This window comes from Phymastichus coffea, unplaced genomic scaffold (assembly GCF_024137745.1).
Source record: "Phymastichus coffea isolate CEN01 unplaced genomic scaffold, Cenicafe_Pcof_1.1 PCOF00028, whole genome shotgun sequence".
Lineage (NCBI taxonomy): Eukaryota > Metazoa > Arthropoda > Insecta > Hymenoptera > Eulophidae > Phymastichus > Phymastichus coffea.
In genome coordinates, this window is record NW_026706839.1 from 2,500,536 (window position 1) to 2,523,374 (window position 22,839).

At 33.7% G+C, this 22,839-nt stretch overlaps 1 protein-coding gene across 1 annotated transcript; it reads left to right on the top strand.

Moving 5' to 3' along the window:
• The first annotated feature begins 746 nt into the window (after positions 1–746).
• On the top strand, positions 747–21,764 carry LOC131662946 (pyrokinin-1 receptor-like). The gene is made up of 5 exons (XM_058932964.1): positions 747–2,168; positions 17,667–17,890; positions 18,166–18,315; positions 18,915–19,184; positions 19,935–21,764. Exons 1-5 carry the CDS (start codon positions 1,277–1,279, stop codon positions 20,178–20,180), a joined length of 1,782 nt encoding a protein of 593 aa, XP_058788947.1. The 5' UTR covers positions 747–1,276; the 3' UTR covers positions 20,181–21,764.
• Positions 21,765–22,839: the final 1,075 nt, after the last annotated feature.

Below are 22,839 nucleotides of genomic sequence, written 5' to 3' on the forward strand. Positions count from 1 at the left end.
CTAAATATAATCTTTTGTTTTTATTGAACATGTTCTAAGTAAATCTATGAATCGAAGGCATCGATTGAATGATACGTTAATTTATTTCTGATTGAACTGTGAAAAGTAGCCTTGAGTTTAAAACATATTGATTATTAATTATTCAATCCATATAATTAAATATGATAAATATATCTAGCATTTATAACGTGAATAAATACATAAAATTGATGAAACAAATAATGTATTTTTCGTTGTTAACTGGTTTGCAGATAATTTGAAAAAAATCACCTTTCAAAGCTTTTTACTGAAAATATTAGAAAAATGTACACACTAACTAAATTAGAACTTAGCGATCAAATAGATTTAATCTTCACGTAGATATAAATTTATCGGTAAAAGAAAATGTTGGATTTCTTTTTAATCTGACCAATCCTTTATTAATATCGCGATGTCTTTCATAGTCGATGAATATTTTAGGAGATAATCGTACCTATAAGTCACAATTATTTAATTTTATCCTCTTTATTTTTCCATCGCGCTTATTTATTTATTCGAATATAATAAATCCGTTCAAAGTTTGAGTCGCTCGATATCCTCAAAGAATTCTAATTAGCCTTTCTACTTAACAACCACGCACGCGCAGTCGCGAAGTAGGGGTAGCGTGCAAGCTCCCCACCGCTCTCTTGCAAGCTCTCGCAAGCATATATACATCCACTCAGTATACGCTTTGTCGGAAAAAGAGAAAGATAGAGCAGTGTTGAAGTTCGGTATTACGCTCCCTCTGTTACTGTGTGCGGGCATCCCTTGCTCGCCCTGAAGCATCGCCGTTTGCGCGCATGTGGCGCTCGGTCGTCCCGCCGAATGACAAGCCGCGGCGCAACGGCAAGCGAGCTGCCCGAGCGTCAGTTGTCGCTGCGACAAGTGAGAGAGCACACCGATGCTGACAGAGCTGATGATACGCTACTATTTCGAAATCCCACGGGCAGTCGAATTCAAGTTTAACTCAAGATGTACATGTACACTTAGTTTGTTTTAATTGCTGCGAGGAAAAATATATAATTTTCACTTTCCACTTTGAATCGTGAGGTGTTTTGCTACTTTGTGGACTATTTATTTAAGTGTTTCAAGTGAATAAATTCTTGCCGCTCCAATGACGGATGGATAATTAAAGTTGTTAAGAATTGTAAAGAAGCAACAATGTATTGTGACTCAAGGGCGGCGACCCCGCCGTAAACTCCCAGTAACATAAGTTAATGTTGATAGATTCTAATAAAAATTAAAGGAAAAAAGAATCATGAATGATTCGTACGAAATCTTCAACGAGTCGTTCGTGAACGACAACACGACAATAACGGCAGTAGCAATTGCTGGTGATGTGAATGTGCATCACACTATTTACAAATTATACGGCCCAGTTCGAGATCCACTTTACGTGGTGATCCCGATCAGCATAATCTACGCGTCGATATTCGTTACGGGAATAGTTGGCAACATCAGTACCTGCATCGTCATCGCGCGCAACAAGTCAATGCACACCGCGACCAATTATTACCTGTTCAGCTTGGCAGTCTCCGACCTGTTGCTCCTAGTGCTCGGTATACCACCTGAAATCTATATGGTTTGGTACAAGTATCCATATGTTTTCGGTGAGACGTTTTGCGTGGCTAGAGGTTTCGCGGCTGAGACCTCGACTAACGCCTCGATATTAACAATCACGGCTTTCACAGCCGAACGATACGTTGCCATTTGCCATCCGTTCCTTTCGCAGACAATGTCCAAGCTTTCACGCGCGATTAAGCTGATATTGTTGATATGGGTGATAGCACTGATATGCGCGGTACCTCAGGCTGCGCAAATTGGTATTGTGCCGTACGGGGAGAGAGACGATGAAGTGATGTGCGTGTTTAAACCGATAAACATGAAAAACTGGTATGAATCGATGAGGGTGATCATGGAACATTCTTTCGAAATGTCCACTTTTTTATTTTTTATTGTGCCAATGGGAATCATCATGGTGTTGTACATACTGATTGGTATGAAATTAAAGAAATCGACTCTCATGAAGAGGAGTAGTCAACAAACGTTTAGAAGATCCGAAAGTACCAGGGTCAAGGTTGGCGGCTCCAGAATGAATAGGCACTGCAGGCGGCATAACAGATCTACGTCGAGGGTCGTCCGTATGCTGGGTAATTCATAAATCTTTTTCTTTTTAATTCGAATGCCAAAGACCATTAGAAAAGTATGCTTTCGTAGAATTGTTTAACACGCATTGCATCTCACGTTCCTACCTACGGCTCCGTCAAGTTTTCCGGCTGAATCATATTATTTTAAAGCTAATAGTTTGATTAAGATAATATCTAATATTAATCTAATTGCTAACATCACATATTTTAGGAATGCTGTATTATAATAAGGCAGTATCGAGTAGAAAGAAAATCAACAGTCGTAAAATTCAAAGTTTATTTTGATAAATTTAGCTCTCCGACGAAAATAATCTATTAAGACTACACATGGAGAGACAGCTTTATAGCCGGAGGCTATTTTGAGTCCGTCAAAATCTTCCTATATTTGTCCTAATGATCAGTAACAAAGTGAAAACTTTGAACCCTTTTGAGTGCGGTAAAGTTTTGCCTGTCTCACGTGATTATAGAAAAACAGGGAAGGAGAACGAACTTGCAGCGGTTCAACTTAATTGATCGTTCTGTGTGCTTGGAATATATTGGATAAGGCAATGAAACAACGGCAATACTGAATTATGCTAAGAAGCAGGTGGCTTTTTTTGCTGCCATGACTTTTTTCTTGCTGTTGGCGTTTCCTTGACGTGCTTTGAAAAATGATAACTCGTGAAAAATCTGAAAAGGAAGATAGGAAAAGATTTAGTTAAACAATCATTAATGATGCTGTCGATATGATGTTTTTTTTAATTGTTGTTCAGCTTTATTATTAAGCTGATCGAAATTGCGATTTTACGTACAGTTTCCGGATGGTATAATAGTTGAATATTGAATCAGTATATTTTCTACTAAGTAAACATAATTGATTTTAATTAGTTTTTATATCTATACCACATGCACGTATGCGTATGCATACATTTTTTAAAAAAAGCCAACTGAGTAAATATTTATTTCGTATTTTCATGGCTACGACACTTTTTGTTGCTTCATCTCTGCCGAAAACAAAGCCTTTTTAATGCTTGACTAGTCAATAATAACATAAAATAAACATTTATTTCATTCGTTTATTATTAAATTCTGATTACAGCTCTCTGAAACAGATTAAGCCTGACGAATGATTGTATGTGTGTTTCGTTCATGATGTAGTTTTTGTCACATTATGTTAAAACTGACATATCGCTCGGCAAGTGCAAAATAAAAGCTCTAGTAAAATTAACATTGAGTGCATTGCACTTTTACATTTTTTATTCATGTGCACAAGGAGAACGGTAAATGTTGCAAGAAATTACACAAAAAAAAGGATTTACAAGGGGACATTAACACTCTTGATACGCATCAGATAAAACCATATAATTATAGGAGAAAACTTTCCTTTGGTGCATCGGTCTAATATAAACTTTTTTCATAAAAATACTGTCGTGCAGACAATTGTGGTTTTATTATACACACAAGCTACTGCGCGCGGTAATATGGCACGAAGGAATTCTTACGCTGTTACTGTATACAATAGTTTCTATGTATAATGAAACCATGCACAACTATCTGCACATCAAAAATACTTTCGATCGATTTTTACTAGTTCCAAGAGAGAAAAGAAAAAAAATTGCCGAAGCATCTTAAGTTTTGACCGGTTTCTTTCCATCATTTCCAGTAGCAGTGAATTCATTTTTCTACGCTGTGAGAGATGTGAATCATATTGAATTGAGTTTGGAAATACGGGAGGAGTAGAGAGCGCGGAAAAAAGGTCGCTAAGAGGTCGACTTGGCTACGCCATTCAATCCTTTTTTTCCCATGCATTTACATTTGATAATTATCAGTATTCGACGAGCAGCTTTGAAAAACTCCGAAAAAAAAAACACCTACCGCTGTTTTAACACACACACGTGTGCTCGCGCGCATACACACAAATACTCGCACACATGAGTGATGTGTTCTTATAAAAACGACAACAGCCATGAGAGCGGTGTCATTCAAGTTTATTGGTTAATCGAAATCAAGGACAAGTATAGTGATTATGGTTTTGTACGTCGAAAATAAATGCAACTTGTTTTTTAGACTCGGAAATTAATCGTATTATGTGAATTGGTTTTATATTTCATTGAGTTTTATTAGAAATATCTAGTATTTAATCGCTAGCGCTATCTCTCATGTAGTGATCGAGCACGATAGTCATTGAGTAAAAATTCTTTTATTGAAGTTAATATTTCAGCCTAAAGTTCGAGATTAATTTCGCTATTAGAAAAAGAAAATAACGGATATTAAATCGATATATTGAAAAACTGGCAAAAGATTTTTGTTTATAAAATATAACTTCATAACTGAACTAATTAGGTGACAAAAGAAAGTGAAAAAATAAACATCATTCTTGTGCAAATTGTAAAAAATAATAAGCATCAAGAAGTCTTATCTCGGCAATGTACCTCGCTGCAAGTTCAACTTCCAAAGAAAAATGCAGCCGAATAAAGTGGCATTATTCCTTGTCATCTCGAGCTCATTATAGCTGCCACTAAAAAACACAACTATAATTCATAAGTAATTTCAAACGAGGCCAGACAAGCGCGCCAAGTCTTAGCTAGTTTTTTTTTTATTTCACTTCGTCTTCTTCCTCCACCTCCTCTCCGAGGACTAATAAGTCACATCGTGTAACAAGGCCGTTAACCGGCTATCCTTAACGGCGCCAGCAATGTGATCCTATTCGGGAAATATGTGCTATCAATAGCGCGCAAGAATACGAGAGGAGTTGATCTATCGGCAAAAGTATCTTTATAGGCAAATCTTGGAAAAGGAGAAAGTTGAGCTTGGTATGCTTATTGATACTGATGGATGAAAAAACCTTCCGTGCGTCAGCAATGAGGGGAAAAAACCGGGAAGTCGATTGTAAAACGGTATGCTGTACCGGCGCAGGATATGTGAAATAAGAAATGAAAAGAAAGCAAGTAGTAGTAAACGTGAACGCTTGTAACTTTAATATGTTAACTTTGCTTGTGGATTTTTTAAGTCTTCGTGATTTGTCGATATTCTGGCAATAAGTATTACACAGTATTTATTAAACAGAAGCAATAATACTGACAAACATTGTAACGCAGAAAATTCAAGCACATTTCACTGCCTTGTTTTTCGTCACTTCTCTCATTTAATTATTTTCTAAATCTTTCATTTATCTTTTCTCTTTGATGTTTTGTGTGTTTTGCGAAGTATACGTTTACTTACATGTTTGCATGACTAACACAAAAATTGCATTGCTTAAGAAAGCTTGAGTTTTTTTTGTTTTGCAAAAGCAAATTTAAACTAGTATAAATATTATGATGTTAAAATTGTAAAATCTAATTAAGAGCCACGTAGGATTATGTTTTATGCGGAATTTTATTCATTCGAGTGAAAAAAAATACATTACAGCGATTTACAAGTCGTTTTCCTGACAATATTAATTAATTTTAAGGATTTTGATTAATATTATACGTCTAGAGATACGAATACTTGTAGTGATTATATTATGCTCAAAATCATTATGTGACTAATTTGAGTTTTACCAATAAAAAAACTAAAGTTAATATTTTTTATATGAAAAAAACTAAATTTTGTTGATTAATATTATTAAGGTTTTATAGGTTTTAATAATTAGCTTGAAAAGAAAATAATGCTAAAGAATACATTTGCAATTTTTGTGGAAAATCTGTGATCCGGTGATGATACATTAACATAATTCATGTTAATGGATTATATTCTAGGGAACAACTTCTATCTATAAAAATCATTGTACGTAATTTTGAATTCATTGTGATATCCTAATTTCCATCAATATGTTTGAACAACTGCATCGATGAGTCAAAGTAGATTTCTTTAGATGAAATGAAAAGTGATGACCCACAAAATTACTTCCGTCGAACTTTGATTTCTAGTGTACACCCGTATTACTTATTTACAGTTGTATAAGATTGCGAAGATTACATTAATTCAGTAGTGTCCCGACAAAACTGGTCAAGTTTGTTCTTCGTAATTTCGAAATATTCAAGAATTAAAGTTCAGACGTATTACGTACGATCCACAAAATGCTTTTAATATTTGAAGTTAGCCTAAAATTATCTATACTTTGGTCACGTTAGAATGTTATATTAAAACGTTTGACTAAAATGTTGTATAGTCTCATAGTTTGAATTTGACTAGATTGACGTCGCATTTTAGTAAATATAACCTGTCCCTGCTATCAGAACTTTTTTAGCATACATCATCTGAGATATTTAATAAGGACATGCAGTAGAATACGACTGATTACTAGTTAATAATGACAGATTATGACAATAACTGTAATGGATAATATTATAATGGATACTATTAGACGTTAATTTGATTCATTCGATTACAATAACATAAAATTACGTCTGATACAACGTTAACAAAATACAACTATTTTATTATTATACATTGTATATGATATTATAAATCATAATTTTATAGATTCTAAAACTTTAAAATCAATAAAGTGTGAATTTTATTTGTTTGTAAGATAATAGATGCGACGGTAAAGTTAAAATGAATGACTCATTTATATTAAGGTGCAATTTCTATTCGTCCAAGTGCGATAAAATCGATGTGTGTGTATATATATATATATATATATATATATATATATATATATATATTTGATCGCAATATCATTTTGATCCCAAGTATTATTTCGAGACATATTTCGCCATTTGAAGCGAAAAACTTGATTAGACGTAGCGCACGAAAGGTATAAATTTGTTGGCTAATATTCCAATCTCTAGTGGTTTGGCATTATATTGGTAAAAGTTTTTACTGGATGAATCGATCCATAAAATGCACGCGCGTTTTTCAAGCTCAAATCCTATTACACGCGATTTGGCTATCTTTCCATACAATGCCAATAACGAACTTTGCGCTTTTATATTATAAAAGCTCTTACGTCTATTACTTTGTCAAAGCACATCATTTTTGATGGAGTGATACCAATACAATTTACTTCCCCTTGACGTTAAAACTGCTCGTTCATTTAAGCTTTTCCAAGTTTTCTAATTGATTGACAATTTCATCGATATTTCTGGCGTTTGACGATAGATGAAATATAACAATGGCTATCTGCATTCGAGTGAACGGAAATCGCTTATTGATTTTAGGCGTTCAGCGGAAGCGTGAATTTCAACTTAGCATAAACGTATTCGTGTGCGAAAGCGCACGTACCTTGACGTATTACAACGAGCGAGGAGATTTGGTGATTGAAGCTGCATAAAAAACGTAAAGACCACAATTGGCAAAAGTTTATGTTACTGAATGAGCCGGACGACGTTTTAGCGTTTTTCTCGTATTTCTTTTAGATTTTATTCTTTCAAGAAAAAAGAGAAAGAGATATAGAGACAGAGAGAGAGAGAGGAAAACTTGTTCCCTCTTGTCCGCGCTGAGCGATCGTATATATCTATACGGGCTTATTGTAATCGTTGCTGTCAGCGAAAAGAAATTTTTTATTATTACACTCCATCGAAATGCAAGCTAGTACTTGGTGGAAAAATAAAAGAAGCAATTGAGCAAAGAGTAAAACAGAAATAAAATTAGTGCAGAAGACGATAACTTGTTTGTTACAGGAGTGATCCCTTTATTTATTCACTAAGGGAAGCATGATTTTTGCTCAATGAGAGGTTCGAAGCTAAATCGAGATCCTATAGCATTAGGGTCGCGAACTTTACGGTTAATCAATATTTGGCCTATAAAGTACAAACACATGCAACTTCATCGGGTATTCCGCGTCGGGATGATCTATAGTCGTTTGATAATACGATTATCTATACGGAGTTGCGTTTGAACGCAACATCTGGTATGCAATCCTTATTTATTTCTAATTTTATTTGAATTATAATGATAGAGACTTCACAGCGGAGGGATAACTTGATCAATACGCTTGATATCCATAACTGCCCTTTAACGCAAACTAATACGTAATCAGAGGTTATCATATAAACAAGGCTCATTATTCGCTTATCCGTGTTTAGTTCCTCTCTGCACAATCAAGTAATATTAAGAGCTTTTCGGGTATTTAGATTTCATAGTAAGCATAATTGATAGAGCATCAGGGGGACATTTAGTCACTGTTTCTAGAAGTTTAAATTTAGTTTATAGACAGCTATCAAATTTTCGCTCAATATAACACTGCTGCGAATTTCTAGCCCAAGGCACGTTTATCCATAAAGTTTACAAAATAAAAATCGATTTTACTGTAAAACCATTTGTGTTTCATGGGCATTCCTATAAGAAAAAGGAGGCTTATGTAAAAAATCGACAAGAAATTGCATATGTATACTATTGTATGGTTGTGATAAAGACGCGCGGATGAAAATAATGTGACAAGTTGAATTAAGAAGACTTGTCTTTTGTTTTACAAGAATTTTGCACAGCAATCTGTTACGGGTCTTACGAATGGTCGTTGATAAATGATACATTTGCGAATTTCGATGATTTTGTAAGCCGTTAGATTAAGTGATTTTTCATGAGTATTTCCCTAAGTTTATTACGCATCATTAGTTATAAAATGAAGCTGATAAAGAGCGTTATTTTCAGATTATTAATATGTGCTATATTCGAATATGTGTATTCGAATAATGACACAGTTAATTTTTAATGAAAAACTTACTTGTAGCTAAACATTTCAGTGCATTTATTATCTGTATAATTTAGAAAATATGTACAATATTTAAATCACGAGAACTTTGGATAACGATAATACGGATTTCGATAGTATTCGTATATGCGTTGATTAATTTATAAATTTATAAAAAAAATTACTTTAACAAACAAAATGATTCTCAACCTTAAAAATTATAGGTGTAATTTTAAGTGACTTTGATTCCAAAAACAGTTTTGTTATATTTAATATTCATAATTTCTTTCAAACATACAAAATATGCTATCACTGTACAAAGAAGCGTCTAGTAGAAGTTGAAAAATCTACAGTGTTCATCAAACGAGCTCAATTATCACTTGATATTTATGACTATCTTCAAATTAGATCTCGCCTACAGACATGTCTAGACGAATAAATTGACCCGAATTTGTCAACGATCAGCATTAGTCTGCTTGGATTTTGTCGATTTCGAGATCACGAAATAGCTCTTATTTTATTCATTTGAGACGAAAACATCGTTGACGTGGTGACTAGGTGAAAAAAACTTACCAAGAAAAGTATCGCCTTTAGAATAATAATAAAGTGAAAATAACTTCGCAATTGGTGGTTTTGTATGGTTAGATTTAGATAATGATATATAGAAATAGCTTATGGCAACGATATGAAGAGTGTATACCAATCTAGACAAACCTATGCGAGTGAAATATTAATACCGCGTATACGATTACTTGTGGCCTTTGATTATGAGCAATTTCGATTTGTCATTTGTTCAAAATCATCTAATAGAAAAGCAATATATTGATAAATATATGGTGATATATTTAAGTACACCTGATTACTTTGTAGGCTTGTTTAAATGGAGTCAACATTAAAAATTTATTTTTATACGTGAATAATAACGAAGCTCATTGTCATTCATATTTTTATAGATCTTTCTTAATTTCTTCATTGAAATTCAAATATTGAACAGGATATTATTCAATGTAACTCGCAATGAATTATTATCTGCATGATTTAGAAAATCAATCATTATATTATTGATTGAAAATTTGATAATTTATGTTGAAGATAATTTAAAGCAAATTTGTTTGATCTTCACATTTTTAATTATAGATATGATTTACAGGTGTGTAAAGATTAAGTATATATCTTTGTTTAGACAATGTTATGATTATACATTTTTATTGGTATAATATGTTTTTGAATGTTTGAACTCCAAATCAAGGTCGATCTACTTTTACCTGTACATGGAATGAGGTTAAGATCACTGATGTGATAGTGAATTTGATGAATTGAATTGAAATAATTAATTGAATGATGAAGTGGATAAGTTGCATACATCTTTTAAGTTGCCACAAGTTATACAATAATACATTGTAAGGCTTTTCCGAAACATTTTTTATTACAAAACAGACTGGATTTCTGTCCACAACAAGGACAGATCCAATACAATAAGACTTAATATTGGCTTCTTTATGATAACACGGTTATTTAATCAACTAGTACTTTCATCTGTTCTGGCTTAGCAGTCTCGTTATAAATACTAAGCTAGATATTTATTTAAAAATAATAATTCTATAAGCCAAAAAAACGAGTAACTATGGCTATTTATAACGCAATTTTATTTTGTCAAATATATTCCAAATAAATTTTTTTAAAACGATCGCAAAGATCATCTCATCATTATTCATATACTTGAGAGATAAAAAGTCTATTTATACGAAAAAAGAGAATTACATATTTCTCTCATGCGTCGCTATATGCCTAAAAATACATTATTAACTTCAAGTTTGTTTCCATGTAAACAAGCTCGAAGAAGCAAATAGAAAAAAAATCTGAAAATTGTTCTGGAAGTTTTGCTCATAATACGTAATAAAAATGCGCCCCTCGTTTGAGTACAAAAAAATTTGGACCTGGAAAGACGATTATACATACACGCTTCCGTCGGCACGGAGATGCAGAGAGATACACGCTTAACTGGTCTCGTCTTTCCTGATCTACCAAAATATCTGTTTAAGCCAAGGACATGATGCACGGAAAGAAAGATAAGAACACTCGATAAAAAAGAAGGAAGCCAAGAGTAAAAAAAGTTATGCTGCCGGAACAGCATTACTGTTTTATGTATCATCGGCTAAAGTCCGCGTTGTGAATCTCTTGTTTATATCCCTTTCTAACTTGCAGTTTACGATTGCGGAGAACAAGTTTTTAAGCTTGACCATGGTATAATATTTGGCAACAGACTGATCGTTTTACACGTGACCAACTTTATTTTTATCAATCTAATTTATTGTCAAAGAACTAAAAATTGTTAAAGTTGCGCATATTATTTAAAGCTTATCAAAAATACTGTTTCGGTTCAAGGTATTCTTAGCAAGTTGACACAACTTCATTCTTGAATAAATTGGATTTTTTAATGTTTTCAGTAGTTTTTTTTTTGTAGTACTTGTAAATCCATTAATAAATCATTTCGCAAGTGAAAAATATCGCTAATGAATGAAATGTTAACACTTGTTTTAATATTGCGTGTCATATATAAACAAATGGATAAGAAGCGCGTAACGCGGGCATCCATTTCATACTTATTTACTCAGAATCAATTTTATTTATTGAAAAAAAAATTTCACACATAAACGAGAACATTTTTTCCAATTATGATCAATGTACAGATTGTATTGTTATTTTTCTAGCCTACGATTTATAATATAAATTTCGCGTGAAACAAGGCAGATTCTAGCGTGTTCAAATCGTCATTTAATGAAAACAATAAGAGAGTCGTTGTAACATCACCAGCTATATATTATGTAAAGATATGTTTGCTCATGTAAAAATTCAAGCTTGGTTTTGTAACATCATAGTCTTGGTCTTTTCTTACCCAATGAAATCAACAGTGTTTCGAGCCGAAACTGTGCGATGTGAAAATTCACGAAAATGGGAAAATTATTAATGAACGACTGATTATGCTCAAAAGATACGAGAATGATAAATCGCGTTGTATATCATATAACAAGACTCGTGATTCTCCAATTCAAATTGATCCGATTTTCAGTGATCATGTGAGAACTTCCTTGTTTATGAAACGTAGCGTGCCACTTTAGAAGCTTGTGCGACAGGTTATCAGGTTATAAAGCTTCCAACTGTTTTGTAATCTCCGCGAGCTTTTGTTCTTGGCAACAGTGTTTCTGCGAATACCTACTCGTCGGTGTAACGATTCATAATTGATGGAGCCCGAATGAGATTTCGCACTAATGGAAGAACTTTGTGCACGTACATGAGTGTCTCGTCTATATAGTAAGTTACGAGTTATACGCCACATTGTCGTTCCTGTTCTACGGTTGCAATACGGCGTTGTGCAGTTAATCAGATTCACTGCATTATTGTTATTATCGCTCACATACAAAAATTAGATTTTTACGCCTTACGATTATGTTTTGTGAGAACAATGAATCGCGATAGCGTGAAATACAGCGTGAAATTTGATTTTAAACTTCGCGTGAAAATTGTGTCATTTCAACGAGCGCCTGCCAATATTCAATTTATTTATTTTATTCGAAATTGAAATTCGAATTGAGATTTCATATTCGAATGCCAACTGAACACCAAAATAGAGAATTTATCAAATATGATCTTTTACTAGTGGAAAGAAATATGTATATAACCTTTATTTCATTTTAATGATAATTCGTATCTAAAACGTACTTTTCAGTCAGAAGAAAAATTGTGAATTACGTAGTTTCCAGAGAAAAGAACAAAGTTTAAAAAGAATTATGATGTTAAAAAAAAATAGATTTTCAATGTTATTTTTCGGGATTATGAAACAGCAGTTTTCAGTTACTATAATCTGTTTTTCTTGTTCACTTAGCATGTTTCGATGATAATCAGGTTGAAAGCCATTGCATGTTATTTTTCGATAATAATTAAGCTGTTCCTATAAGTACGTAAAACTTCCACGCGAAGTGCAAATCGTATTTGTTGTCGAGTTAAAGCGTGAAATGAACTTTGCTGCGTATAAATTGAAACTAATGCCGAGCGTATGGATCAGTTGCGACCTTCGAAACTTCGTACGCGCGTAAATGAGGGCCCGCAAATTGTAGTTTCACTCTTAGTTCGCTAAAATACGAGTCAGATTCTATTTGTTAACGGTTAGTGAGAAAGCGCTGATATAGCCATTACACTGATTCAAGTGTGTGTATATGAGTATTGTACAACATTGCACAAATCATTCATCTCATTAACTGTGTAACGCCATTTCTCAGACAGTAGCAAAATAGTCCAAGTCAAGAGTGGTAGAGTTTTACGAGACTATTAATTTTTGGTTGTTAACGATATGCAATTGAAACAGCGGCGAATTAAAAAACAAGCGCAATAGTCATAAATCGGTATTAAAAGGAACGAGTGAGCAACGACCGGAAAAAACTAAACAGTAGCGGCTGAGAGAGCTTAAAACAGCCGCGGTGAATTAGCATGTGATATGTCAAACCTCGCGACTCCCTGCGAAAGTATAGTAATCGTTAATTTTTCCCATCGAATTACGAAACAACTCTCGCGCAAGCGAGCCGCGCTGCCACTTTAGATGCGCCATTTTTCTAACAATAATTATTAGAGTTTAATTCTCAAGGCTGCTTCTACTATAATAATCGTCTGATGCTACATCACTCGGACAATTAATCAAAGTGCCATATAAGCGCTCCACTGCGATGATTACACATGGGTATAGTAAGAATGAGATTAAATAAAAAAAAGGAAAACTACATTGAGGACGTTCTCTTGGAAAGCCCAACTTAGATTTTTTATCATAAAAATAGTTATTAGAACATGATTTATGTGCACGGAAATAGTGAAAAAAATTGATAAAATCATATTAGTTCATAAATTTCTGTACATACTGTACTGCTATATAGATATACTATTAGCATGATAAGAGAAATTGCAATAGCTGTAACTTATCTATGAATACCGGTATCTATATTGTTTATTATTTTAATAGGTTTCAAATGATTTTTGAAAAAACTCTAAAGGAAATTAAGTTTACAATCGAACGAAATGTCATGAAAATTAATTTAACCTATCTGACGTTTTTAAATATCTGTCATGTTTTTTTCGGTAATGAAAAAAAGTAACTTATTTTAAAAGTTTGTGGGAAATATAAAGAAAAGTAATTTTAAAGAGAACATCTTTAAATTAAATTTACGTGCCTTGTAATATCAGCAGCATCGCAAGCGCGCGCACTGGAATAACAAGGTCGCGCGAAAATTTTCGAACGCGGATCATTGCAACAAGCATGACTTTGCATTCTACTATACGTAACCAGCATTCGATACGAAAATTTCACCATCGTTCTTCAAAAACTTAGAAATTCCAAGTCATTTATCACTCATCGTGTTAATACAATTCGAACGAGAAAAAGTTATGACGTTGGCGATTAAAAGAATTCTTGTACACGACGTTTTCCCTGAAAAAAAGGAAGCTTAATCGTAAAAGCAACGCACACAAGATCAATTTCATTCGTATTCATGAATAATAGAGTCGACTCTCTGCAGCAGCATACAGTTTTCCAGGAGCGCATCGAAGCGGAATTACATAAAGCTGATCTCCGGTGCTTGTTTGCCCGAGTATTCTTTTGAAGTACTCACAGACGATGAGTTGATAGGATGTCATTTCGCCAGCTGTCGTGGGTGCACATGTTTCTTTCGAGGATCCCCGGGGATGTGGACACGCGTATACAGTCTGCGATGAGTTTTTAAACGCAATAATTTGCATGACCGGAGAGAAAGAGGAAAACGCACGCGGCACTAAAGTAGAATTTTATCCTGGTAAAATATAAGTTACTTGGTTGAAAAAAGCTATATTCTTATTGTAATTGAAGTTTCCTTCACTAGAATAACCGAAGCATGAAAATGAAGGTATCGATATGGTAAGTAAATTAATATCGATCGAAGAGTAAAAAATCCGATTAATATGATGATTGCGTGTTGGTGATTAAAGGCGAATGAAATGTTGGTGCAAATCTAAGCGCATTATTACGCGAACAATTCTCGGCAGGGTTAACAAAAGGAAGAGTTCTAGATTATGCATTCGAAAAAAATAAATAAATAAAATCACACGTGGCAGCACGTACATCTCATTCAGTGATATATCTTGGCACTCGCGACTGTGCGCCTCGTTCTTTTCTTACTTCTTCTTCTTCTTCCCTACTTGTGGTTCGCCGTGAAATTAAAGCAATCACTGTAATAATCTTTCAATCACGTGAAAATATGGTAGCCAAAATGTAACCGAACGAATACGTCGGTGCCAGCTCGCAGCTAATCAAACGCTTTTTCATTCAAACGACAATGCTAATGAAGAAGGAAAAAAATAATAGCCCTGATTTCCGTTCCCGCTTGCTGGTTATTATTATCATTGTTATCGCAAGTGTGCGATGATTCAAATTCAAAGCCAGAGAGATATTGTACTATGTATTTCGGGCATGATTGACTTTTATTTCCGCTTCGGCATATTTCGATATACGTATAATAGTTTTCTTGTGAGAATTTTTTTTCTTCTTCGATAGAACTTGGATGTTGCTGTGACCCGTATAAGCCTACCATTGATAATGATGTTCTTGAACTTGAAATTGTTATTTTAACTGTAGTTGACGTCTGACAAGTAGTTGTCACGATGAAAAAATAAAAGGTAAACGATCGATAAGTTTTTAATTGAAAGAGACTATTGTTTTTATTTTTCGCTATAATATCAATAGAGAAATTACAAACTTTATTAATACGGTAATTGGATAGGAGAGATGTTTTTTATTGATTTAGCGAACTATCAGTAAGACACATTGCGCAATACGTGTTGAGATCACCGAAAAATGACAGAGATATACTCTTATCATTTTTTATACCGGTTTGTTATATAACTAAATTTTATACAAAATATTAATACGTGACATACAGTAAATAAAGAAAATAAAGATAAACGACGTTTCGAGTGTCTAAGCACCAGTAAACGAACAAAGATTGAGTCATTTATTTCTAGATTATTGTCTTTTAAGCTTTCTGCTAATCCCTTTACGGCAGATCGGAATAGAAACGCGAGTAGAATGTGATCGGTCAGACTTGCCGCGAATACTTTCTTTGTGTACAGTATACACCGGCAATATATACTCGTTTATATTTTATCGTGTAATTTCGTCAACTCATATACGAGTATATTTCACTTATATAGACTCGATATTAAATTCAATGTACCAGGTCGTTCAAGATAAAAAAAGGCCGGAGAAACCCAAACACATTACTAAAAAAATATTGTTTATCTCGTCAAGCACTAACGAGTGTTTTTTTTCCTAAAACGCACGTTTGCGCTCTCCTCGTTCGTTTATACGCAAGCGGCATTATGATAAATGAGTTCACATTGTATTATAGCTTCGCGCGCATTCAGCGGTCGTTGTTATGTGTATAAATATGTGTGTGTACACGGCAAAGCGGCATGAAATATACACAAGTTCCTAGCGACACGCGCGTGAACGTGGTACATTACCTGTAAAGCTTTACAAAGAAATATAAGTGCGCCGATGAGTTGTCGAGGTGGAGGATTTTCAATTGATCGATCATCTCTGGATTTGGAATATGCCTGAGCAGCCCGAAGAATTAATAGTCTTTGTCCGACTGGTTGCCCAGTGCGTCAAAGTGTCGCGGACGCGTTCGCACGAGACACGGAAAGAAAAGATGATAATCGGCGACGTGTTCCGCCGCTACATGTACCGCGTGCATATCTACGATCATCATAATCCTCCGACCACCGCGAACAAAACATATTGTCGAGGCGGGCACACGACGAAGCACGTGCACTCCTATATGTTTCGTGAGTCCGCGACAAAAATTGACATTTTGCACCAAAAAGAACTATTTTGCCGTTACATTCAACGGCAAATCTTCTTATACGAAAAGGATTCCTGTTGTTTTCAAAAGGATTGGTTTTTCAATGTAGTACGAACGATTTACATACGAGACATGGAATAAAAAACCCAATTTGCGTTGCTCAGACAGTCATTGACAAACAAATGGTAGCGTGATCGGTCTTGAACATCCAGTTTCATTAGATCTGTTTCCGGCGGGATCTAGCTTTCTTCAATCGAACTTGTGGTGTCATGTGCATGTGCTATAATTGTGTATTCAGAGTCAAATGTATTATCATTTTCTTTAGTGGTCTTTCGCTTTAATTGACATAATCGGTCGTTCCGTGAATTTCTTTTTACATCGCACGCATAATCGCTTCACGTGTTTCTTCGTTTCTTATGCTATAATATTATGCACCAAAAGTGTTTTTCCGTTGAGCTCATGTGCCTCGTACGAACGCGGCCGCAACTTCACGAGACTTGATATTTACGAGCGCAATAAACATGTTAAGTATGTGTATACACAAAGCGACACACAAAAAAACAGGCTCATCGCGAGTCGAATTTGAATTTCCTGCCCCCGTCCCCACCTGCAATATGTGCGGTCGTCACTTTAAACTTGTTTTTCGTGAACTATATATAAGAAAATTCATACCGTAAGTTAATTTTCAGTCGCATGAGTCACGTTTATTTACAATTGTTAAAAATAAATTTATTTTGGAGAATCTGGAGATACTAGTTTTTCTTCGGGAAGTGATCTATATACGGAATAATGAAAACATTTCAATTTTGAAGGAATCAAGATTTACAAAATAAACTGTTTCAATTTGAATGCGTAACAGTGATACGAAAAAAATTTACACATACAGGAAGAATTCCATCATATCAACTTTTTTATCGCGGGATGAAAAAAAATAAGAATGCAACAAGAAAATCATGTTCTATTTGTGTATCGATAGAATATCCCACGGGCATATATCTAATTCGCATGTTTATCTCATTGCAGTCGCTGTGGTCGTGGCATTCTTCATCTGCTGGGCTCCATTCCACATGCAACGACTAATTGCCATCTATGGAAAGAGAGAGCATCATGTACCTGGTGGCAGCAATTGGTTTGAGAAGCTCTATGTCATTTTCACATATGTCTCGGGGGTGCTTTACTACTTTTCGACAACGATCAATCCAATCTTGTACCACATTATGTCGAATAAATTTCGGGAAGCTTTCATGGTAAGTTAAAGATTTATTTTTATTTCTGCGCGTTTATCTTCAACGAGTCGAAAATTATACTGTAAAGTTTTTGCTCAGACTGGTTTATAAGCTGCAAGTATATTGAAATTTGTATGAAATTCGTGAAATTTTAAATCATCATAACAAGGGAAATTATACACGTGTCAGATATTGCCATGAACTTGAGCGAACGATGAGACGCGAAAAATTTGTTGCAGTTGAATCAAACGCGAACAATTCACGCAGTGCGTATTTATTGTCGTAAAACTTTGCAGGAGACATTAGCGAAAAGCTGCAGATTGTCGAGGCTTGTGGTACCGCACGAGAGACGCTCATACTCGTCATTGTCGCGCTCCCAACCACGGCATCCCGGCAACTATCCATCGAAAACCACTGGGATCAGCAATGCTACTGGTTTAGCACAGGTAAGTTTTTCCTTTTGTTCATTTAACAATTCCACAAGAGATTTTATTTTTTCGAATGCTATTGCGGATGCCAAGCGCACACTACGGCACATTGTTGCGTAAGATATTACTGCATCTGATTATACATCAAAATCCATTATGTAAGGCTCTATTATTGTTTAGACTTTTTGACTATTTGACAAGTCGCCTCTTCTTATTTCTTCATGTCGATTGACCGCGCTATTATTAGATAATTAGTTTTATTTGCGTTACGTCAAATTTTTCTGATTAAATCCAGATAGTATACTGCATTAAATTCTGCGTGAATCAGATGTTTGAAGGAATTCGCATGCGTCTGTTAAAATTAGAGATTTATGCTACACCGCTGACACCATCATCATTCCCAATAAAACTTGTCAGACGAGTACAACGTCACGCCGAAATAGCAACCGGTCGATCAACAGCCAAGCGCGAAAACAAACAAACAAACAAACACCAACGTGCGGAGTGACGATCGCATCTATATTTTCCATCTGATCGATAACTGCTACTGATGTGGCATTAGTGTTATTACCCACACCCACGTAATAACAAGGCCATTTTCCGATGTGCATTTGCAGGATAGTACCGACTGCTCTGGAAATTCATTCCGAGAAGAGACGCAAGCAAACGGTGCTGTGGTGGATTACTCTACCTCGGAGTCAGCGCCGATTTATGGTAGACGTGGTGTACTCACTATCGATGTCGATGATAGTGGTCCTCAGTCAATTGTACCATTTCAATCGAAAGGATGCTCAGGACCCTTGATGACGCATTTCATCGATTTACCACAGGCTCGAAACGAACTTGCTAGAGAATTGCCGTCGCCTGGCTACGAGCAGTGCATCCGGGTAAGCTTTTAATTCTCTTTTAATTAGAGGGAACTATTCTAATTCAATATTTTATTGATTTGGAATGGACAAATGATTTTATTTGATAGCTGATTTTTTATCATTACGAATAAATGCTACAATTTAAATTTACAATTTAAGTGAATTTTAACTTAATTGAGTTGAATTGGATAATCGTAACTTATTAGATTTAACTGTATCAAGATATTTTTAAATTAAAAAGTTGTCTTGTACGAGAAACATAATAAATTAGGTTACTGGTTACACAATATAAAAATTTTTGGAAAATGTTGATTTTTACATTGTATTTATTACAAATACAACGATTATTTTATAATTAGTAATTGTATAAATTTTCTAATTAATAATTAACAATTAATAAATTTATAAATCAAATAATTAACTAATAAAAATGAACATTTCTTTTTTAATGAGATTTAATGAGATATCTTACATTAACTGAAAAATAACACGTTTCCTGAAACAACCTTCGATTTTTCACTCGTAATCACCGAGAATTGCACGAAGAATACCTATAATTCATTGATAGATGCAAAAAAATGTCAGTACAACTTATCAACAATTAGGGACATAGTAAACAGATATTAAGTATAAAAATAATCAACCAAAACAAACGTAAATCGTAAATCAAACGCACAGGCCTCGCTCCACAATCGCTTTTCATCTTGAACTATTTTCATCACTGACATTATCAATCAGAAAAATGAAATTACGTTGTTACGATTACAGATGCAAGGTTCATCCGGACGAACGGTGCAGCATTGCAACGTTATCAATTGCCGAAGTAATACAAACTCAAAGAAGAGATGGTGGCGTTTACTGGACTGGTTGCCAGGTCTCAAGAACTTGCGAACGTCACGACTTGTGAATCGATCCAGTCAGAACATAATTGTCGATATACCTAAACCACAAGACGATTGCTTTTTGCAACTGCATACCTTTGGTATCAAGGACGATAGCTGTAGACCCGTATGATGGAGGCAGAATCTCGCTTCGTCCTGGCCATCGATCAACGAAACAACTGCCACCTGATCCACGACTTCGTTAAAAGTTCTATACGATTGAAAACGTGGCTCAACGAAAATTATTACTATCATCGCCACATGATCTTTTCATATTTCGATATCCGGTTGATTTCCTATGTTTGAGCGAATAATATTTACTTGACGCTTCAAAGTAGCTAAAATTTCAGTCAGACTTGTCGTGTTTATAATGTAAGATTCCTTTATTATTCATCAAAACTTTGAATGACTGAAAAAACTTTTCTATATCTTAATTTGTACCTTTAAGTTTTTTTCATCGGCTAAACATTTTTAATCGCCACAATCACTGTTGGTTTTTATTGTGTTCGATTAGATATACTTGTAAATAAATATTTAGATCACCAATTTTCCAGAGATGAAGAATGACAATAAGCTTTTTTTAAGATCATACGAACGGAGGAATTAAAATTGTTCCTTGCTTATATTTTGAATTGCCGTATTATGCTAGTCGATTAATATGTTTCAATTACCAATGATTGCTTCATTTATTTCAAAGAAAGTAGAATGTTTATGCTTTATCTTTATATAACTGGTAGTTCATAAAGTTCAAGTTGATAAAAAAACTATGCGTATTTCGTAAATAAATCAATATTTATTGAATTAGTATATTTCGATACTAGCGCGAGAGAGTAATTTCAGTCTCGTGCGGACATTTGCGCTCGAACGATGAGAGGACGGAAAGGCTACACGAGCCTGAAATTACCTTTCGACAAACCGTGCGTAGAGACTCGACTTTACGTACGCTAAAAGAATCGAGCATGCTGAAAATCTCGTCCTACTCACGTCGTATTAAAACCTAAAGTTAGATACATATGCGTGGATAGTACATTTCGCGTGCATAAAGTTGAGTCTCCGCGCACGGAGTGTCGAAAGATATTTTGAACCCATTCAAAATACTACAAAGTTTTCGAATTTAACATATGTATAATTGTTCTATACGATATTGAACGTGTACATACAAGGATAAGAAAAAATAATTTGTTTTAAATTTTTACATCTAAAATTGTTTACTGTTTAAATGAAAATAAGCTTGAATAATAATATAATACATCAATGATGTACAAACGTGTGAAAAGATCTTAAATGGAAGTTACTTTTTTATAAAGAGAAATCACTACGTATTTTCTGGAATAAAATAATTTTTCATATACTAAATGACTGTCTCAAAAGACAAAAAACAATTGCAAGACGAACCACAATCAAAATTGAATTTACGTATTCACCACCAATTCAACTTTCATATCGCATTGTTTAATACAAATTCAATAAAGGTATAAACTGGTGCATCGCAAGAATGTTGCATGAATACGAAATAACTGATTTTAAAACTGTGATATTTTCTGTTACACTACTAGTATGTAAGCTATAAAAAAACGATGTGTTGAAAAGTGTTAAAAATTCTAACTTTTATCGTACAGTTACATGTATAATAATATAAGTAAAAGACACAGCGTAAATCAATATATTTTATCTTTAGATTTTACGAATAAAATATGTTATCATTATTATAACAGGAATAATTTTCTTCAATAAATGATTTTATGTATAAATTTTTACATTTTATAAATACCTGTAACCATATGGTATCTAATTTTTATTTCCAGTTTAGCGTTGAAAAATAGTCAAAAACTTTCCTGACGTTGGAAAATTTGATTTCAGTCATAAGTTCATTCAATAAGTAAATAAATAAATATTGGCAAAAGATGGAAAGTTTCACATCCTCTTATAGTTAACGAATATCATTTTTTTTGATTGATCTTGTTATAACTACTTTTTCATAAAGCTACATATTACTGTTTCTACAATTCATATAAAATTAATCATAAAAATAAGAGTTTGATAGTTTACTTTCTTGAGTTATTAATTCATTTAAATTACTAATTTAATAATAAATGGTATTCAATAATTGATCTAATTAAATTTAGGTATCAAAATTAAATTTTGTTTCAGGTTTGTTGTTTGCTAATAATAAAAATGATTCTTATTTTTGCTTAAAACTGTTTCAGTTTCATTGTTTATTTTTGGTTTCACACTAACCAAAAGCTAAGATAAACAATTTCAATGCATTATACAATTTTCTAAAAACCAAGTCTAATTACATTTTTTTAACAATTTGTAAGAACTTATTATTTATTAATTTAATTTATACTAAAAAATAATAACACAAAGCGATGTAGATTAATAATACTGATAAATAATTATTTTTATTGGTTTTTTTTTTATTTATACATGTTGCTATTAATAAATTAGTTCTAAATAGTATAATGCTATATTCCTTAAATCACATAAACATTCATGTGCGCATTTTTCGATTTATATTTATAAATTTTTCGTAATGGTAGAAAATGCATTATTGAAAACGCACGCATTGTGAATTAAAATTTAACATTTTATGAACGATAACTAGGTTTCATAAATCATTTACATACATATACGTAGACTTAAAATTAATAACAATAAAATACAATTTTATATAAAAAGCAATTCCAAATGGCGCCATTTGGAAAGGACGAAATTTTGTTAAATGGTGCCACTCATGTGGCGTGTGATATTGACGTACAACCTAGTTTGTCAATATAGTCGGAATTCTG